The 17766-nt window shown below is 43.3% G+C and overlaps 1 protein-coding gene across 7 annotated transcripts in view; it reads left to right on the top strand.

Annotated features, from left to right (window-relative positions):
* The window catches only part of CD226 (CD226 molecule), a 110248-nt gene that overhangs the window by 27285 nt on the left and 65197 nt on the right, over positions 1-17766 (top strand). For 3 of the 7 annotated variants that reach the window (XM_053205992.1, XM_053205994.1, XM_053205995.1), the window contains 3 exons: positions 4668-4883; positions 10572-10643; positions 10954-11292. In XM_053205992.1, coding sequence (XP_053061967.1) covers positions 4668-4883; positions 10572-10643; positions 10954-11292 — 627 coding nt within the window. The other 4 variants (XM_053205997.1, XM_053205996.1, XM_053205998.1 and 1 more) reach the window with 4 other exon arrangements.

Raw genomic sequence — 17766 nt, 5'->3', positions numbered from 1 at the left:
AACTTGTTTTGAAATCATTGAAGGGATCCTGGTTTCCATTCAGATCGGCCATCTGGGCCACATTAGGTCACTAAGCCGTATTTATTTTTTAGGTCAGCAACACCTTTAATTCCTAACATTTGTATAAATGCAAGCATGCCATTTGTTCTAGTTGAATAAGTACCAACATTCTCCAGTGACAGGGTCTTTGGCTAGAGGTGCTCAGTGGGATGCCTTGCAGAGTGTTGTGTTTCTGGGTTTGTTAGTGGCATCTCCCTAATTCCCAGAATCTATGTTGGTGAACACATTTTCCTTATTTTCCATTTTCTTATGGTTTGATGTGGTTGCCATTTACAATCATGGCAATAATGTCTTCTTATTGGAGAAGTAAAGTGGGGAGATTTTCCAATGTGTAGACCATGATGAACTCACGGCCCACAGGTGATTAATCCACTGGAGAAATACAGGGTGTTAGAGGCGGTGTGGAGGAGGGTGTTGGCCCAACAAGGCCCCAAGAGGAAAATTCTCTCAGATTTTCTTAGCTTCCCAGCATTTGGCCAGGACCATGCATTCAGCCACCGTTTCACAGCATCAGTGTTCTTCGTTCGTCTGGTCACATTCGAATCTCTACCTCTGAAAATCTGTCATTCTTTGGGTCTGCTTTCGAACTATCAATTCTTATAGGATAAAACACTTTGTTTTAACATTGTAAGCTTTATCATACATTTTAATACCTGGTATGCAAAGTGCCTTGCTTCATTTTTCTTATTGCTAAAAATGCAATTTGCTCTTATGCATTTAAAGCTTTTGCTCATCAAGATCACCTTTATTCTGTGAACACTCATACACACAGACCATGCTAGATGCTGAGGAAAAGCACCTCACTGCCTCCACGGCCTCCACAATCTCTTGTAGAGTGGGGTCAGCAAGAATCTCATGAAGTCTTTCACAGAGTGACCTACTCAGAGATGGAAGAGATTAGAAAACTTCAGGTTAATTAACATTGTTTTTTCAATGTGTTTTCCCCAAATTGGATCTCGTTATACAGGAACATAATATATTATCTTTTATTCAAGACTTATGTCACTTCATTAGATATGATATATAGATTTTGTATAATTGCTACGTATTCTTGAGGCACATATATATATATATATATATATATATATATATATATATACACACACACACACACACACACATATGTACATATATGTGTACTTTTTGCTAGACAAAATAAAGCTGTTGAGTCTTATAAAACGATTTTGCTAGACCCTTTATTTACTGTTTTATCAGTTTTTATTTGATTCTTTTGTATTCTCTAGGTTGACCATCTACAAGTAATAATAAAGTCAAAATAATTCCTCAGTATTTACAATTCTTATTCTTTTTTTTCAACCTATAATATCAGTTGGAACTTCCAGGACAATGTTAGATATTGGCAGTGATGGTGGTCATTCTTGTACTTAGGAATTGAACTGAGCTGCTTCTAGGGTTTTTACCATCAACTCTGGCATTAGTTTCTAACCAGTTTTCCTTATTATGCTAATTAAATTCTAAAACTGCTCTGAGTTTTGCTTTGTTTTGTTTTGTTTTTAATCAGGAAAGGATATTTAAAGCTATCAAGCACCTTTTGGCATTTGCTGGATTAAGTTATATTTTCTTATGTTAATCATAATTGCCATTTGTTTATTGAGAACCCAAGACATTGTTCTGTAGTATCTCTTGCTTCCTCATGGTGCTTTTAACTCATTCTTCTCTTCTCTATATTTCCTAGACACTACTAGCTCCTTCTAGAGGCTGGGCTGGATTCAGGTTCAGTTGCTTTGGTGAGACATCTTTTCAGGTGGTGCTGTTTTCTTCTTGCTTTATCCCCAAATCCCCTGCTATCTATCTGGTTATACCACTTTAGTGAGGTTAGGGTTGATCAGGTATTATTAATCAGCAGTATATTTTATTATAAAAAGTTCCCATTAACTTTTCACCCAATGGCTTTAGTATCCAGTAACAATTGTCGCAATCTATTATTTTAATAGGAGTGACAAAATAGCAATTAAAAATAATATCTATTATTGTTTTTTCCACTTAGTAGCTGACATTTTTCTATAAAAAGAAACTTAGGTTGCCCTGAAATGCAATTTGTGCAGGAAAAGAAGGATAAACGCTTGCTTTTCCCTTTACTTACCATGTGTTAGAATAATGAGTTGGCGCCCTGGTGACCTCAGACAGGCAGGAGGTAGTTAATGTAATACTCCATCCAGTGATGTGATGACTTTAGCTGTGTTTCCTATTTCTGTCAACAAATGGTAATGTTAAAGAGTATTTTTACTCTTAAACTGTTGAAAGCTCCTTAATAAGGGTCACTAGAAAACACTGCAGGGAGGAATTTTGTTCATCTCTGTGAGTGGTAGGTAATCTTCATTCTGTCCCACAAATTTGCCCTGTCTTCACCTCCATTTGTTCTCCTGGTTGGAACACTTAGGACAGCTGTTCTCTGGAGGTATAAGCAGTTTCGTTTGTCCAAGGATGTTTTTATTGCTTATTTTGGGATTCATTGTTGATCATGTGGTCTTTTAACATCTCCCCTAATTGCTCAGTAAGATTATGTAGCTTCACATCAAGGAGGGCAATATTGCATTCCTGGTGCCAAGATACTGGGATGCCTATATACCCCAGGAGCAGATAAAAGGCTAATTCTTAGGTTCTTTATATTACAAAATTCCAAGAGCCCCAAGAAGGATAAAGAAACCAGAAGTGATGGACCCTACAGAGAAACAAGAAAAGCTGCCTCCATTTTTACTTTCTTAATAATAGCAGTAACTTTATGATGGGATATGGGTGAAAGTGAGGATGATGATGGTGATAATGATGCTGGTGATGATGATGGTGTGTGCGTGTTTGCACGTGGGTGATGAATTAGGAAGTAATTATAAAAGATAGAGAAATTTAGGAAAAGTACCTAGCCTGTATAAATCTGGATTTATATGTCTGGGTGTAGGCAAAACCAATTTTCAAGCCCATATGTGTAAGTGGCGTCCAATGTTGCAGTGAGCTCTGACATTCGGTGTGATGTGAATCATTTGGGTAGACAGTGACTGTTTTAGCTGATATGTTTGAGGTTCCGTTCAGGGCCCATTGAATCATTTTGAGAAAGAGTTGGCCCCAGTCAGGAATATTTATCTTTGAGTTTGTCCTGCGAACATCTTTGTGCCCTTTGGATCAAGGCTTCTTTTTGTCTTATTAATTGGAGAAATAGATGAGGCAAAAGAAAAGACCACACACTGGAAACAGGATGGCTTCTGGATTGTGATCAGTGTAGAGACCACGTACTATGAAATTTCATAGGTAGAGTCCATTGCTTCACCTGCTTTCAACAAATATTGATCTAACAGATATGTGCCAGGCACCATGCAAGGCTCAATGCTTAGGCTCAACAACACCTCATCCTCAACTTGAAGGGCCTTATTAGGCTCTCAGAAGAAATGCAGCAAATAAATGGACAGTTACAAAGGATGTGATGAGTGCTTCAGTAAGGATTATCTGTGAACTCACAGAAGGAAGACTTACCCCGGCATGGGCAACCCCGTAAGGGATGTCTGATCTGAGGCCTCCCTGTGGGAGGGGGTAAGAGAAGTCAAAGCAAAGGTACCCCATGTGCAAAGCCCCTGCCCTGTCAGAAGGTGTTCCCCAAAATGTACGACACTAGGTGGGTCTGGAGTGGAGGATGGGGGTGAGTGAAGTGTAAGACATGAGGTTGGAAAGATGATAGAGATCAATCTTATCCAGCCTGGTAAGTCAGTAAGAAGTTTGGATATTCTTCTGAGGATGGTGAGGTATCCAAGAGAGTGACACGAGTCGGGTGTTTTAGAGGGACTCGTCTGTCCCACAGTACACGCTCAAAAATCATTTGTACAATGACAGGCAGCTGTATTTTCTTCTTCCATGCTTTCAGACAGGCGTGTGGTCCACAGAAGAGGCCAGCCCTGCATGTGTGATGCACAGGGAGACGTGCGGGGCTGGCTGGCCCCCAGGAGTGCCTTTTCCTCTGCAGATGCCAGCCTCCCTGCCCAGTATTTCTGGGAATTACACGAACTCCAGTCCAACCACAGTCCCTCGTGGTGGTTTAACCAACAGGAAATCTCCATCACTTAGCAAATCAGAAGAGCAAATAAAACTCACCCCGTTTCCCTCTGGAACAACGTAGAACCAACTGCATTTTGAAGACAGAGAAGCTGTTAAACTTGCAGGAAGAGTTGTTAGCAAATGCCAACTTGTGCGGTTTCTGTGTCAGAGTGGGAGATTCAAACACAAAACCAAAAAGAGTATCTAGAAGGTAGGATGGAAACACACCTAGATAGGGGCAGCGATAAGAAGCCTCCTGCACTTCAGAGGCTTCTGAATATGAAGTGCTTTGATTGGCAGGAAAACAAATGGGGAAGAAAAGGCAAAGTAATTAACTGAAAGTTTTCGTGTGTAGTTTCAGGTTAGAACAGAGGATGAGAAACACATCGTTCCCCACGGTAGAATTTTAGGGGGGTGGGGAGGAGAAGGACAGAACTCCACCCGAGTGTGGAGTCAACCTGAGGAGCTGCAATGGTAAAGATGCTTCTGGAAGCAGGTGCACTTCTTGGCTAGTTTTAATCCTTCAAAAAGCACTGCTTGGTGAGATAATTAATGCTTTGCTTCAGCCTCACCTGAAGGAGCTTTGGCGGAGAGAAGAGGCCAAGAGCTCTGGGCCCAGGGGCAGAGCCCCAGCTGTTTCTCCAGTGCCCACCACGCGAGGAGAGCAGCAGACTGCCAGTGGAGAGCAGGGGCGAGGCAAGGAGGGCACGGCAAACAGGAAGCCCTTAACCAGAGACACATCGGGAAAGGAGAGTCAGAGCGAGCAGAACTCACATCTCAAGGTAAGTAACCTCCTAGAAACAAGAGTCGCTGTGGCCGAGTTCACACTTTCAAGGTTAATCTTGTGCAGCAGAAGGGAGGCCGTGGGTGACATGATGTAAGTAGCTTCGGCAGGAAAGGAGCTACAGAAAAAGCTGTAATTGGCTGGATGGCTGATGCTCCATGAACCTGTAAATTCAATGATGGGCACAGTGCAGGACAAGGGTGTCATTGAGGTCCTTTCTCTCAGTGTGTTTCTAGAAGAATTGTATTTGTAGTAGGTTCTGATAGCATGGTTCTTGAGAATCAGAAAATTGAGCTACTTTTACCAATGTCTGCACCATTGGGCTTAACCTTCCTTCCTTCAAGCAAGACTAAGCAAGGATGAGCTTAAGCAATCAATGCTGCTCTCTAAGTATTTATTACCCTCGGTAGGGGTTGGTGAACTTGTTCCGTCAAGGGTCACATAGTTACTATTTTCAGCTTCGTAGGCCATGCGGTCTCTTTGCAGCTACTCATCAGAGCGCAAAAACGGCCATGGACGATGTGTAAGCAAGTGAGCAAGGCCAAGTCCAACCAGACTATTGATAAAGGTCAGACAGTAGGCTGGACTCAGCCCCTGAGCCATAGTCGGTAGAACCCTGCCCTGGAGGGTCTCTACTGAAGGCAACCTGAGGTCTCTGCTTTGAATGGAAGTGAGTCCTTAACAAACAGTCCCTCGACAGTGACTAACTCCTGGGGCGGCTCTGTGACTTGCCGAAGTCCTAAGGGCATGGTGGGCTGAGGAAGCCACGCGTCCCTTGTTGGAAAGATTCTCTTACGGAGATGCTTTGAGGCAGGGAGCGGAGCCCTAGACTATAACACTCCTGTCGAAATCTTGTCGGCACTCTGGGCCTCCCGACAACAAGAACATCCCAACATCTCAGCCAGAGACGCACAAACCTCACATCCGGGAACAAAAGGGAGGGAACAAAGGACCCCACATGCTCAAAAACTCTTCTGAGCCTCAGTCCCTTCTTCTCAAAGTCTGGCACAGGCTTTGTGTTGGGCAGACCCCTTGCTCTCCAGCATTGTCAGTAGGTGTCCAAGCAAGTGTGGAACGACAGCAGAGGGGAGCGGCTTCCCCGCCACCCACGTCAGGTGTTCCTGCAGGAGATGGGGTGGGTTACCTGCGTGGGGAGTTGAGGAGAGACTAGAATCCTCCCAACGATCAGAAAAGGCACAGACGTCGGCGAAAGCAGAACATACTGCAGATGGCGGAAGCAACGAGGCTGTGGAGACAGAGAAGCATCTGCCCGTGTCGACAGCCTGAGAGGAGGAAACCACATTATCTGAAGGTGGTCACCCCGCCCGGGTCACACAGGAGCATGCAGTGGAAGGCGGACTTGTGAGATGAACTCATACTTATGTGGTTAGCTGGGACATGTGCGACAGGGGAGGAATCTGGTAATATTTTGATTAATGACTTCCTTGAGGATGAAGCTCTTTTATACAGAACAGCTCTATTAGAAAGAAAACCTCAAGCCAAAATTCCTTCATAAATCATGCAAAAAATGGCTCGCTACACCACAAAAATAGCTCAAGCACGGTCTCTATTTGTCTTTGGTTAGATGCTGATTAATAGGGCTCGTCCTTAGCCAGCTTGTAACGGCCAAACTCGGCCACAGGTCTTTCTGCGCCTTTCATTCGGATCCGTAGCCTCCGGGCCCCCCGACTTTAGTCACCTCAGAGTGCAAGCGCCCGTCCGCTCTCTCCGCCTCTTGACCAAGTTGGCTTTGGACGCCTTGGGAACGAAGGGGTTACTGCAGGCTATTGTCAGTTCATCCCCCTTTTCTCCTAATGCTCCCAAAGCCCTGATTCTTTGCTGCCAGGGGGCAGGGGGTGGGTGGGGGTGGAATTCACTGAGGGTTGTAGGAGCCCGTGAGGGTGGATGATGCTATGTTACATCTAATGTCTCGTAGGATCCCCGGTCAGTAGGTTGTTGCACACATCTGCTGTGTCCCTTTGTCCCTCTTACCTCTCTACCTGCTCCTGTACTAACCTTACCCAATCCTGACCACACACACACCATGTATGTATGTGTATATGTATATAGATAGCATTAATACAAATAATGTTTTGACATTTGGTTAATAAGCACTTAGTGATTCCTTACATCATAAATCACGTATCTGACAACTGGACTGCATTCTGTACCATTTGTTTCCACCTGTTGGAAAGTTGTGGCACAGGTGTGCGACAGGGCTCTATTCTCAGCATGTCCCGTGAGGCTCAGTGTACGTTTGTGGCCCAGGGTGGTTGAGGGGCCACGTGATATCAATGAATGCAAGGCCAACAGCAAAATGTGGTGGTTTCTGTAACTGGAAAGACCTGAGGTGAATCTGGATTCTTGCTGTTCTTATTGAAGTGAAATCCGTACAACATAAAATTTAAGGGCACAATTGAGTGGCATTTAGTACATTCACCATGTGCTGCAAATACTGTCTTTATCAAGTTCTAACACATTTTTATCATCCCTGAAGAAAACCCCATACCTTACGCCGTCACTCCCCATTTCCTCTCCTTTAAGCCCCAGACAGTCATCAATCTGGTTTCTTTCTTTACAAATCTACCTATTCTGGGTATTTTATATAAATGTAATCTTATAATTTGAGCCTCTTTGTATCTGCCTTCTTTCACTTAGCATGATGTTCTTAAGGTTCATTCATGTCACAACAGGAGTCAGTATTTCATTCCTTTTCATGACTGGGTAATATTCCATTGTGTGGATATACCACAATTAGTTTATCCATTCTTCTGTTGAGGGACATTTGGGTTGTTTCCACTTTCCGGCTTTTGTGAATAGAGTTGCTATGAAGTTTGGTGTACAAGTATTTGAGTACTTGTTTTCTGTTTTTTGGGGGGCATAAACCCAGGCGTGAAATTGCTGGGTCGTACGGTTATTGTGTTTTAACTTTTTGAGGAACAGCCAAACTGTTTTCCACGGCAGCTGCGCCATTTTACATGCCTACCAGCTGTGCACAGGGAGCTCACAGCTCTACATCCTTGTCGACACTATTATTTTCCTTAGTTTTGATTATAACCATCCTAGTGGGTGGAATGTGGTATCTCTGCGGTTTTCATCTGCATTTTTCTAATGACTTGTGACGCTGAGCATCTTTTCATGTGTTTGTCGTCCGCTTTTGTATCCTCTTTGGAGAAATGTGTATTCAAGTTTTTGCCTGTTCTTAAATTGGGTTCTTTGTCTTTTTGTTGTTGAGTTGTAAGAGTCTTTTATATATTCTGGATCCTAGACCCTCATCAGAAGTATGATTTGCAGAATTTTTTTCCCATTCTTTAGGTTGTCTTTTCACGTTATTAATAGTAAGAGATACTAAGTATTTTGAACGGGATAGACCATGCAGTGTCTGTCGCGAGATCATTCTAGGTACTGTGTGTGTGTGTGTGAAGGGACACAGGCCTATGGCAGCACTTGGTGGGTGCAAGAGGGGAGCAGTTAGGAGGACACTTTCTTGAGGGCTTCGGGAATTCTCGGGACTGGGTCTAACTTAGGTTTTATAGCTTTATTTTCTGTCAGTACCTATCAAGAGGAAGTTCTGTAATTAATATTTGATAGATGGAATTAATTTTCTTGACTCAGATATAAATCCTCAATGCTCTTGCCATCTCAATCCATTCTCCACAGGCATCCGGGCTATCTTTCAAAAATGCAAAACTGTCCACATCACTTCCCTCTACGAGATATTTAGTAACTCTGTGTTGCTGTCAGAGTTGTGATTATTTATGCCTTAGACATGCGTCTCAGGGACTGTGCTTGGTGCTGGAGTTACAGATGCAAGCTGGATGCCGTGGCTTCTGATGGCCAAGTTTGAACTCCTCCCTGGGTGTCCAAGATATGTTCAATCTAGACCTGACATAGGTTTTGTCCCTTTCCCACCCCCTAGACCACAGTCACACCATTTCCTGAAAATGTCCTATGTTGTCACACCTTTATCTCCTTCTCCTCCTTCTCTACTTGTAAAGTGTGAGGTTGGAAAGCCCAGAACTGGTGCTTTTTTTGTTTTTTTTTCCTATGAAACCTTTCTGAATCTATTAGAATGAATTGTTCCCTCTCTGGGCTGTCATAAAACTTGTTCAAATTTGACTTCTATAGAATTATCAGGTTTTATTATAATAGACTACCTCTGCAATCTGTCTGAGCCAATATATTACTGTGTGACTTGAGGGCAGACACTAAGTCTTTCTCATACTTGCATTTCCAGGGTCTAAGCAGGGTACCTGTCACAGCTCACTAATATTTTGGACAGATTGGTTTCTCTTTTTTTTAATTACTTGCAAAACAGAGATACCTCATCTGACTTCATCGCACAGCTGTTATGGGTGCAAATAATACAGTAGATGTGAAAGGTTTTGGGAAATAGAACGCTATGTAAATATAAGGTGGCAGTACACAGTACTATATGTATTCAGCAGAGTTTTGTGCTGCTGATTTCTTGCTTCTTGAAAAAGTTCCCACGTGAGATACTCATGCTGAGCAGTGGACACCTACTGATAGACTTTGGGACTGAATCCAGAGGTTCAGAGTTGACCTTAGGCAACATGGTCTTTAGTGATTCATGCTCCCCCTTCTTGCCAATTCTTACCCACCTTCTATTTTGACCCTCATCAGGGGCCAAATGCATTCATATAATTCCTCTCATTATAGAGGCAATAATGCATTTTTTTTGATACTGACATGGTGATAGGTTCCTAACAAGTTCTTAAGAAACCAAACTGATATTTTACATGAAAGGGAAGGGAACAATGATGAACTTAAAAACTCAATCACATTTTGATATTGTACAGAATTCTATAAGATGTAACCCTTGGGGAAAACTTGGATCCCCAAGTCAAGCCTACCTGGATCCTCTCTGTACTATCTTTGCAAATTACTGTGACTCTATAACGATTTGAAAATAAAAAGTTAAAAAAAACTCCCACAGTGGTAGATTTGTGTCTCTCCTGAGCCACGATACTTTTGTATCTTTAGGGCCTTCCGTGGTCCCTTCATCACCTCCAAAGCAAATGCCTGAGGTCAAAGAAGAGGTAGAAGTGAAGGGAAGGCCAAACCCAGCAGCAGTCCACATGGGTGGAGCCTTCTAGCCTCTGGAGCCCGAGGCCCCTCCCCCTGCCCTCAGTCTCTGCTCCAATGTCAAGTTCTCAGTAAAGACTTCCTGGGCCTTCCTGTCTAAAAGGGTAACACTCCCACCCGCCTTGCCTTATCCCCACTTTCCTGCTTTGTTTTCCCTCATGCACTAGCCACCTATAACTTACATATTCTACTTTTTTATTTCAGTTTCTGTCTCCTCCCACTAGAATGTAAGTTCCATGATGGCAAGGACTTTTTTTTTTTTTTAATTTACTATTGTATCCTTATTGCCTAGAGCAGAGTTTGGCAAAGAGAAAGCCCTCAGCCACTCTCTGATTTGTTCAATGAATGAATCTTTGTAGAAATTAAAAGCTTGAAAATAAGCTATTTCCCCGAGAGAGAAGTGATTCAAATCTGCTCATCCCTTGTGCGAGAGCAAACCTGACTTTGAAGCTAAGACCTTTTTCCTGTGTTACACTTCAGAAAAAGAAGACACTAGTGATAATATCTGAGAGGAAGGAAGCAGTGTATCGTGCTGGGCCTCTGCATGTAACATTATAAAAATTGTCTTTTTTTTTAATAGACCAGTCTCCCAAACGGTTTCCAGAGATGGATTACCTTGCTTTCTTCTTGGCTATTGTTCACATATACAGAGGTAAAGATAATGTCTTCATTTAAAAAATTTACTTCTTTTTTAGTCTTATAGCATGACATGTTTAGAATTCATAATGCTCTTTATTCGGCTCAGATAATTTCTCACTTGGTTCAGGAAACCTACAAGTTACAAATACCTCTTACCAGTGGTGGAAACCTTTTTAGACTAAGTTAGAAACTGTTAACCTTTAGAAACTGTTAGCCATTTGCTATCTTGCTAGGTCTTAGAAAGCTTAGAATAAGCTTTAGGGATCTATTTGGTGTTTTAATCATCAAGCCTAACTGAATAAATGTGATGTTGTGTGTTTCAGCTCTATGTGAAGAGATGTTCTGGGACACGACTGTTAAACTGGCTGAGAATATGAGTCTAGAATGCGTGTACTCATCACTGGACACCTTAACCCAGATGGAGTGGTTCAAGATCAATACCACGGACAGAGAGTCCATAGCCATATTCAGCCCTGCCTATGGTGTGATTATAAGGACACCCTATGCTGATAGGGTTTACTTCTTAAATTCTACCATGGCTCCTAATGATATGACCCTGACCTTCCATAATGTCTCTGAGGCTGATGTTGGCTACTACTCCTGTTTACTTCATACTTTCCCATATGGCCATTGGGAAAAGGTGATCCGGGTGGTTGCATCAGGTAAGTGGGCATTTTATTTACCTGTTTACCCATCTACAGCATTTGATTCGTAAAGCCCAAGCAGAAGCTATGAAATGCTTTATCATGTTTTCATGGTATTTTCCAATTTCACTTCTAGATCTTATGATATCATTGCTTTGAAGAAATTCTGTGAATTAATTTCATCTTTGTTCATGTGCTATCATTTCTGAGTAGAATAAAACCTCACAGATTTGGGTGTATTCGGGGAAAAGCTCAGGTTTTGTACTGTCTCAGCCATGACTCAAGCCTAGATTTAACTGATGTTGGCAACGTTTGGGTTCGGCAGCCGGGCACCTCCCCTTCTGCACTTCTTTCCAGCAATGGGATGCGGCTTCCTTCCACCAGGCACTCCGAGCTGGCTTCAAACCCTTTCTGTAACACCAAATCTAGACTTGTTAGTGAATCTGAGCAGAGTTCATACGCTGGTGTCATTTTGAGCTTCATGCAAATTCCACAAGAGAGGACCCGTCAGAAATTGTGAAGTGTCATTTCAGAAAGAATTGATCAATCTCTTGGATATTTTCTGCTGTGTCTGTCAGGGTCTGTGGCTTGGTGCATGGTGAGTTGATCCTTTGAGTAATAGCCACATGGATTGGGTGTGCTATATGAGAAAAACGTGGGTTTCATAGCCTTTGCTTTCTCTATGACCTTATGTTAGCTGTTCGATCCCTCTGAATCTCAGGCTTCTGAATAGCAAACTGAGTTACTAATACCATTCTCTTTGTTGAATGCCTTAGAGTTCATATGGTTAAAGAACTTGGCCTATGGTAGTCAGGGAATGGTAGGTATTATTATTGTAACTATGATTATTTCCTGTGTTTTTGATACAAAATAACTATGAAATTTTCAGATGCCAGCAATAGTCTAGGGAAGGAAATAGTTTGGAACTGTGTGTTTCTTGTCTGGGGTCTCTAAAATTATATCCCAAGTGGACATTCAGCAGAACACATTATGTGACATCTACTAGAGTGCTTTCTTTTTAAGGGATGCATATTACAAAAGAACAATTTATGATATTGTGTAAGGGATAGCAAATGGTCGGAAGGTAAGAAAATTTCCCATGTGATAGTTTTTTTTCTCTGTAGCTGTAGCTAAGCTTAAAAATGGTTTTGTGTGCACGAGTGAAGCTTACAGAGTGTCTATTAGCAAAATCTCTTTAGTGAAAGACTTGCCACTGAAGTCATTCGCTTAGCAGTCAGGTGTGAAGTCCTGCCGGCCAGTTTTTAGTGCATCCACCACTTTTGATTAGCCGTGCAATGAGAGAGTTGGAGTAGCTCTACTCTTAAAGGAAAGGGAGCTACTGGGTACCCGGCTGGAGCCACCGAGGCCAGAACGAGATGGGATCCCCCCACTCTGTGTGTGGCAAGCTTTTGCAGTTCGGGTCCCAGATCAGGTATTCCAATTTCTGTCAAGGAATAATCAATGCAAAACAGGTAGACTAGAGGCGCCCGGGTGGCTCAATCGGTTAAGTGTCTGACTTCAGCTCAGGTCGTGATCTCAGGGTTTGTGAGTTCGAGCCCCACATTGGGCTCACTGCTGTCGGCACAGAGCCTGCTTCGGATCCTCTGTCTCTCCCTCTCTCTCTCTGCCCCTCCCCTGCTCTCTCTCTCTCTCTCTCTCTCTCGCTCTCAAAAGTAAATAAACATTAAAGAAGAAAAAGGTAGAACAATGGTCACCAAGCACGGGGAGGTGGGGAAATAGGGAGCAGTTGTCAGAGGATACGAAGTTGCAGGTACGTAGGACAACTCCACCTAGAGATCTAAGGCGCCCATGAAGATGGCAGTTAATAATATTGGACTGAATACTGGACATTTCCTAAGACAGTAGATTTCAGGTGCTCTCACCACAGAAAATGGTAACTGTGTGAGAAGATACGTAAATTAGTTTGATTATAGCAGTCGCTGCATGCTGTTCATATATGTTCATCTAATCACTGTGTCGCGTGCCTTAAATATATAGAATAGTAATTTGAAAAGAAAAACACCAACTGCCAGTTTGGCCTCTTCTGAAAGTTGAGGACAGAGGCTAGAGCTCAGATGTGGAGAACTAAGTTGTGATTGCCAGACCAAGATAGGGTTCTTAGTGTCTGTCATGTGTGAACAGTTTTGGCAATACTTTCCCACTTTTATCATCCAGATCGCTCCTGTTATTTTTGCGAGGTTAGGAAAAGACAGGTCTTTGCCTTCTCGGGCTTTTTCAAACATAATGCTAGGATTCTCAGTCAATCACTGGTGAAAGAAAGTTGAATTCTTCCACCTGGTTGAAGAATCCACCTGGTTGAATTCTTCATGATGGTTTCCTTTTTTTTTTTTTTTTTTTAATGTTTATTTTTTTTGAGAGAGAGAGACAGGGAGGGAGAGAGAGAATGAGAGAGAATGAGGGAGAGAGAGAGAGAGAGAGAGAAGCACAAGCAGGGGAAGGGCAGAGAGAGAGAGAATCCCGAGCAGGCCATCAGCATGGAGCTCAACACGGGGCTTGAACTCATGAATCATGAGATTCATGACCTAAGCTGAAATCAAGAGTCGGACCCTTAACCGACTGAGCCACCCAGGCGTCCCTTCATTTTTTTTAAACTAAAAATGATAGTGAATTTAAAAAATATAGTAGCCGTATTTCAAAGTTAACCTTATATGTACTTAAAGTCTTCCGTGTGCATTTTATTAACATCATATCAGGACCTACAAGTATTGCACGCATGTGTAATATAAAGAGAGAGTTGATGATCTACCTAACAATACAAGGTTGGACTTGGAATCCAGAAATCCCAATTTGTATAATAGGTTGTAAGAACTTCAAAAGGATAAAGGAATTGAACCACATGCTTTCTTTAAAAAAAATTTTTTTTAATGTTTGTCTATTTTTGAGAGAGACAGACAGAGTGCAGCAGGGGAGGGGCAGAGAGAGAGGGAGACACAGAACTGGAAGCAGGCTCCAGGCTCTGAGCTGTCAGCACAGAGCCCAACGCGGGGCTCGAACTCACAAGCTTTGATATCATGACCTGAGCGGAAGTCAGACGCTTAACCAACCAACGGAGCCACCCAGGCGCCCCGAACCACATGCTTTGTGTATATACTAATTTCTTCTCTTTGCTGATCGCTTGCTGTCTGTGAGGAATTTGGCCGATATCTTCTCATTTAACCCCACTGCACACTTGGATGTGGACATAACCTTGATTTTACAGGCGAGGACTTGAAAGGTGGTGAGGTCTAATATCTGCCCAACTTCTCAGACTTTGTAGTGTCCCACTGGATCAAGTTGTAGTGAGAGGACAGAAGATGGTTTGGGGGGTCACGGAGCCCTTTGGGCCCTCCAATGAGGAGACATCAACCATGGTACATCCTTGCTGCCCCAGCCCCCACCTGGGGCTTTCAGCCCAGAGCTGAAGAGCAAATTGGACATCTTATCTGGATAAATGGTACTGTTAATGCCAATTTGTGTTAAAATGTTAAAATGTTAACTTCACAACCAGCATTTCTCAACTGGTAACCGACTTAGAGAATTTAATGGTAAGAATGGCTGTGTTTATTTTACTGCTTCAAGGGAAAAGATGCTGAGGCGGCTGGGAAGGTAACCTTTCGAAGGCATCCCTTTCATAGCAGAGTTGGTGGTGGAGGTGGGATCAAGCAGAAAATCGCTGCACGCCGTGTGTCTCTGGCCTTGCTGGTCCATTCAAGAGAATGTAGTTACATTTATGGAAATGCCCCCCCCCCCGAAAGGGTGGTCCTCCCCCAGTACTCCACCACCTAACTTGCATTGGGTGCCTCCTGGGTAGAAAGCAAATGCCCTCTGCTTTAATGCTCATGAGACACCATGGCAGAGGTCGTGTGTTCCCGTCATGCAGCCGGAGAAAGTGTGGCTCCGGGTCACTCACCACCTCGAGGTTGCTGAGCATCAGGTGGAAGCAGCTGATGTCTGTGAGGTGCCAGGAATGAGATGAAAAGGAGCTTGAGTCCAGCAGGGTGATGAGGAGGCTCAAGAATCAGGTGCCGGGCCCTGACGACTTGGAAGGATTTTTTGTAAGAGAGAGAGACGGGTGAGGGAAGGAGGAAAAATGGAGAGGGGGGTATCTTAGGAGTACTGACAGCACGGAGATGGCGCCAGGGGAGTTGAACACCCAGGTAGGAAGAAGGCAGGCACCTGTTTGACCAAGTACAGAGCCCCAGCGGGAGGTGGCTCCCGCCCTGGGCTGGCCACCCCTCACTGCTAGAGGAAGAAACAGGGATGCCCGCACCAGCAAAGGGGCTCAGCGTGTGATGCGCTGGGGTCCCAAGTAAGGTTTTGTCCCATAGGTTCTAAGTTGAAAAAGAGACTTGAAGCCCCTGGAGCAGCAGAATGTCAGGCAGAGCCCAGGAAGTTTGGTCAGCCCAGGTCTTGCTGTGCCTAATGGAGTCTGAACTTCATTCTGTAATGTAGACCATGGGAAGCTACTGAACATTTTTCACAGGGAGACACATAATAAACCAGTTCTTTTTTTTTTCACCACCTGCAAGATTAAGTTAGTTGTAGCTTCTAGGAGGGGAGGAGTGTAAGGTCAGGTGAACAAGTAGTATTCTACTGATTGGAACACTTATCCATTGCCCATAGGAGTGTAGATTAGTATATCTATTGTATTATGAGTGTTGGTAATATTCAGGTTCTCCTGAGAAACAGAACCGACAGGATGCGTATGTAGATAGAGATTTTTTGACGTGGAATTGGCTGCTGTGATTATGGAGACTGGCAAGACGGAGTCCTCAGGGTGGGCCAGCAGGCTGGGGCACCAGGAGAGAGAATGGTATGGATGAAGTCAGAAGGCAGTCTGCTGGAGATTTCCCTCTTACCTGGGGAAGTGAGTCTTTATGTTCTATTCAGGCCTTCAACTGATTGGATGATGCCCACCCACATTATAAAAGGGAATCTGTTTACTCAGAGTTCACCAATTTAAACGTTAATCTCATCCCAAAACACCCTACAAATTAACGCATGAAATTTACTATCACATCTACTTCAGAAAATGATACAGCATTAGCTAAAGAATCCCATGTCCTATGATCTGATAGTTTCACTCTGTTAGATGTCCTAGGGATTGCCCACATACAGGAGAGATGCCTGCAATGTTTGTAGTGGCAGTGATTGTAATAGCAAAAAAAGTGCATGATCACTATACTAAACTCACCAACGGAGATGAATCTTGGGAATATCTTGTTGAAAAAACAAGCAAGTAACAGCAAGTTACATAAGATACAATTTCTTTCCTGTAAAGTTTAGAAACATGCAAAAATGAACAAAATGTTACTTACGGATATAAACATGCATGGTAGTGCTGTAAGGAAAAGCAGAACTCAAAAACATGGACAGCAAGGGGCAGAACTGGTAAGGGCCACACAGGTCTTCAAAATTCAGAGTTAAGAGGTTTTTCTTACACAGGTGTTTTATTTCGCACTTCTCTCAAAAATTTTTTTGGAAATTTCTTTATATCTATTGAATTTCTAATATAAACAGTAGAAAAGGATGCGACTGCAATTTTTGAACAGTTCAAAGATAATTAAGTTACGGAGGAGATCCTCATTCTGATTTGGTATGGAGGTCAGGAAGAGGGAAAACAATGTTTCCAAATTTTTATGATTGAGGGACTGAAAAATAATCATTTCTTTAAAAAGATGGGGAATTAGGAGACCGACTTTGCTTGGAAGAGGGGGAAAAGGTCTGGTTTCAGATGCACAGAGTTGTAAAGTAGGCTGTGACCAGCTAACAGTTGAAATCATGGAATGGCAAACCAGAAGGAAGCTTCGGATTGAAAATACCAATTTTGGAGTCATTTGGATGCTTAGCCGGCACATGTGAAGAAGACGGTGACTGAAGCAAGTGCTAATGGTTGCCATGGCTTTCAGGGCTGACTACGTTGAAGTGAGGGGAAGCATTCATGCTAAGAATAGAGCGGCCATGGGGAGAGGAAGGAAAGGAGGGGCAGGGAGAAGGGAGATGCCAGGTAGGTGCATTATTGTGCAAGCACAGCACAGGTTTAACTGCCTTCGTTCGCATTTATAGGCGGGGTTCATTTTCTAGTGCTTAGTGTTGGCTGTATCCCCTGGTTTTCGCTCTGACTTCCCACGCTCCAGCCCCTATCTCAACTTGGGCACAGTGATGTGCCTTACTCTCTCCTTTTAAGGGTTACATTTTTTCCTGGGCTATGGAGACTCCCTGTGTGTCGCCCACGCTGTCTTCAAAGGCTCTGTCTCTGCTCCCTTCAAGGCCAGGTGTCCACTCAGGACCTCGAAGCGGACAGAACAGCCACACTTGTCTTGCATTCTCACATAATGTTTCGGCTAGCAGCGCTAGAGGGGAAAAGGGGCTCTTTTAATACTGGGGACCCCAGAACCCATGGCAGTACCAAGAAATTCCTAATGTGAGGGATTCTAAAGACTGTGCCAGCCTCTATTCCGATTGGCCTTAGGCCGACCCAGAATCATCATC

Source organism: Acinonyx jubatus, chromosome D3 (assembly GCF_027475565.1).
Source record: "Acinonyx jubatus isolate Ajub_Pintada_27869175 chromosome D3, VMU_Ajub_asm_v1.0, whole genome shotgun sequence".
Taxonomy (NCBI): Eukaryota; Metazoa; Chordata; class Mammalia; order Carnivora; family Felidae; genus Acinonyx; species Acinonyx jubatus.
This window is presented reverse-complemented; position numbering and strand designations above follow the sequence as displayed.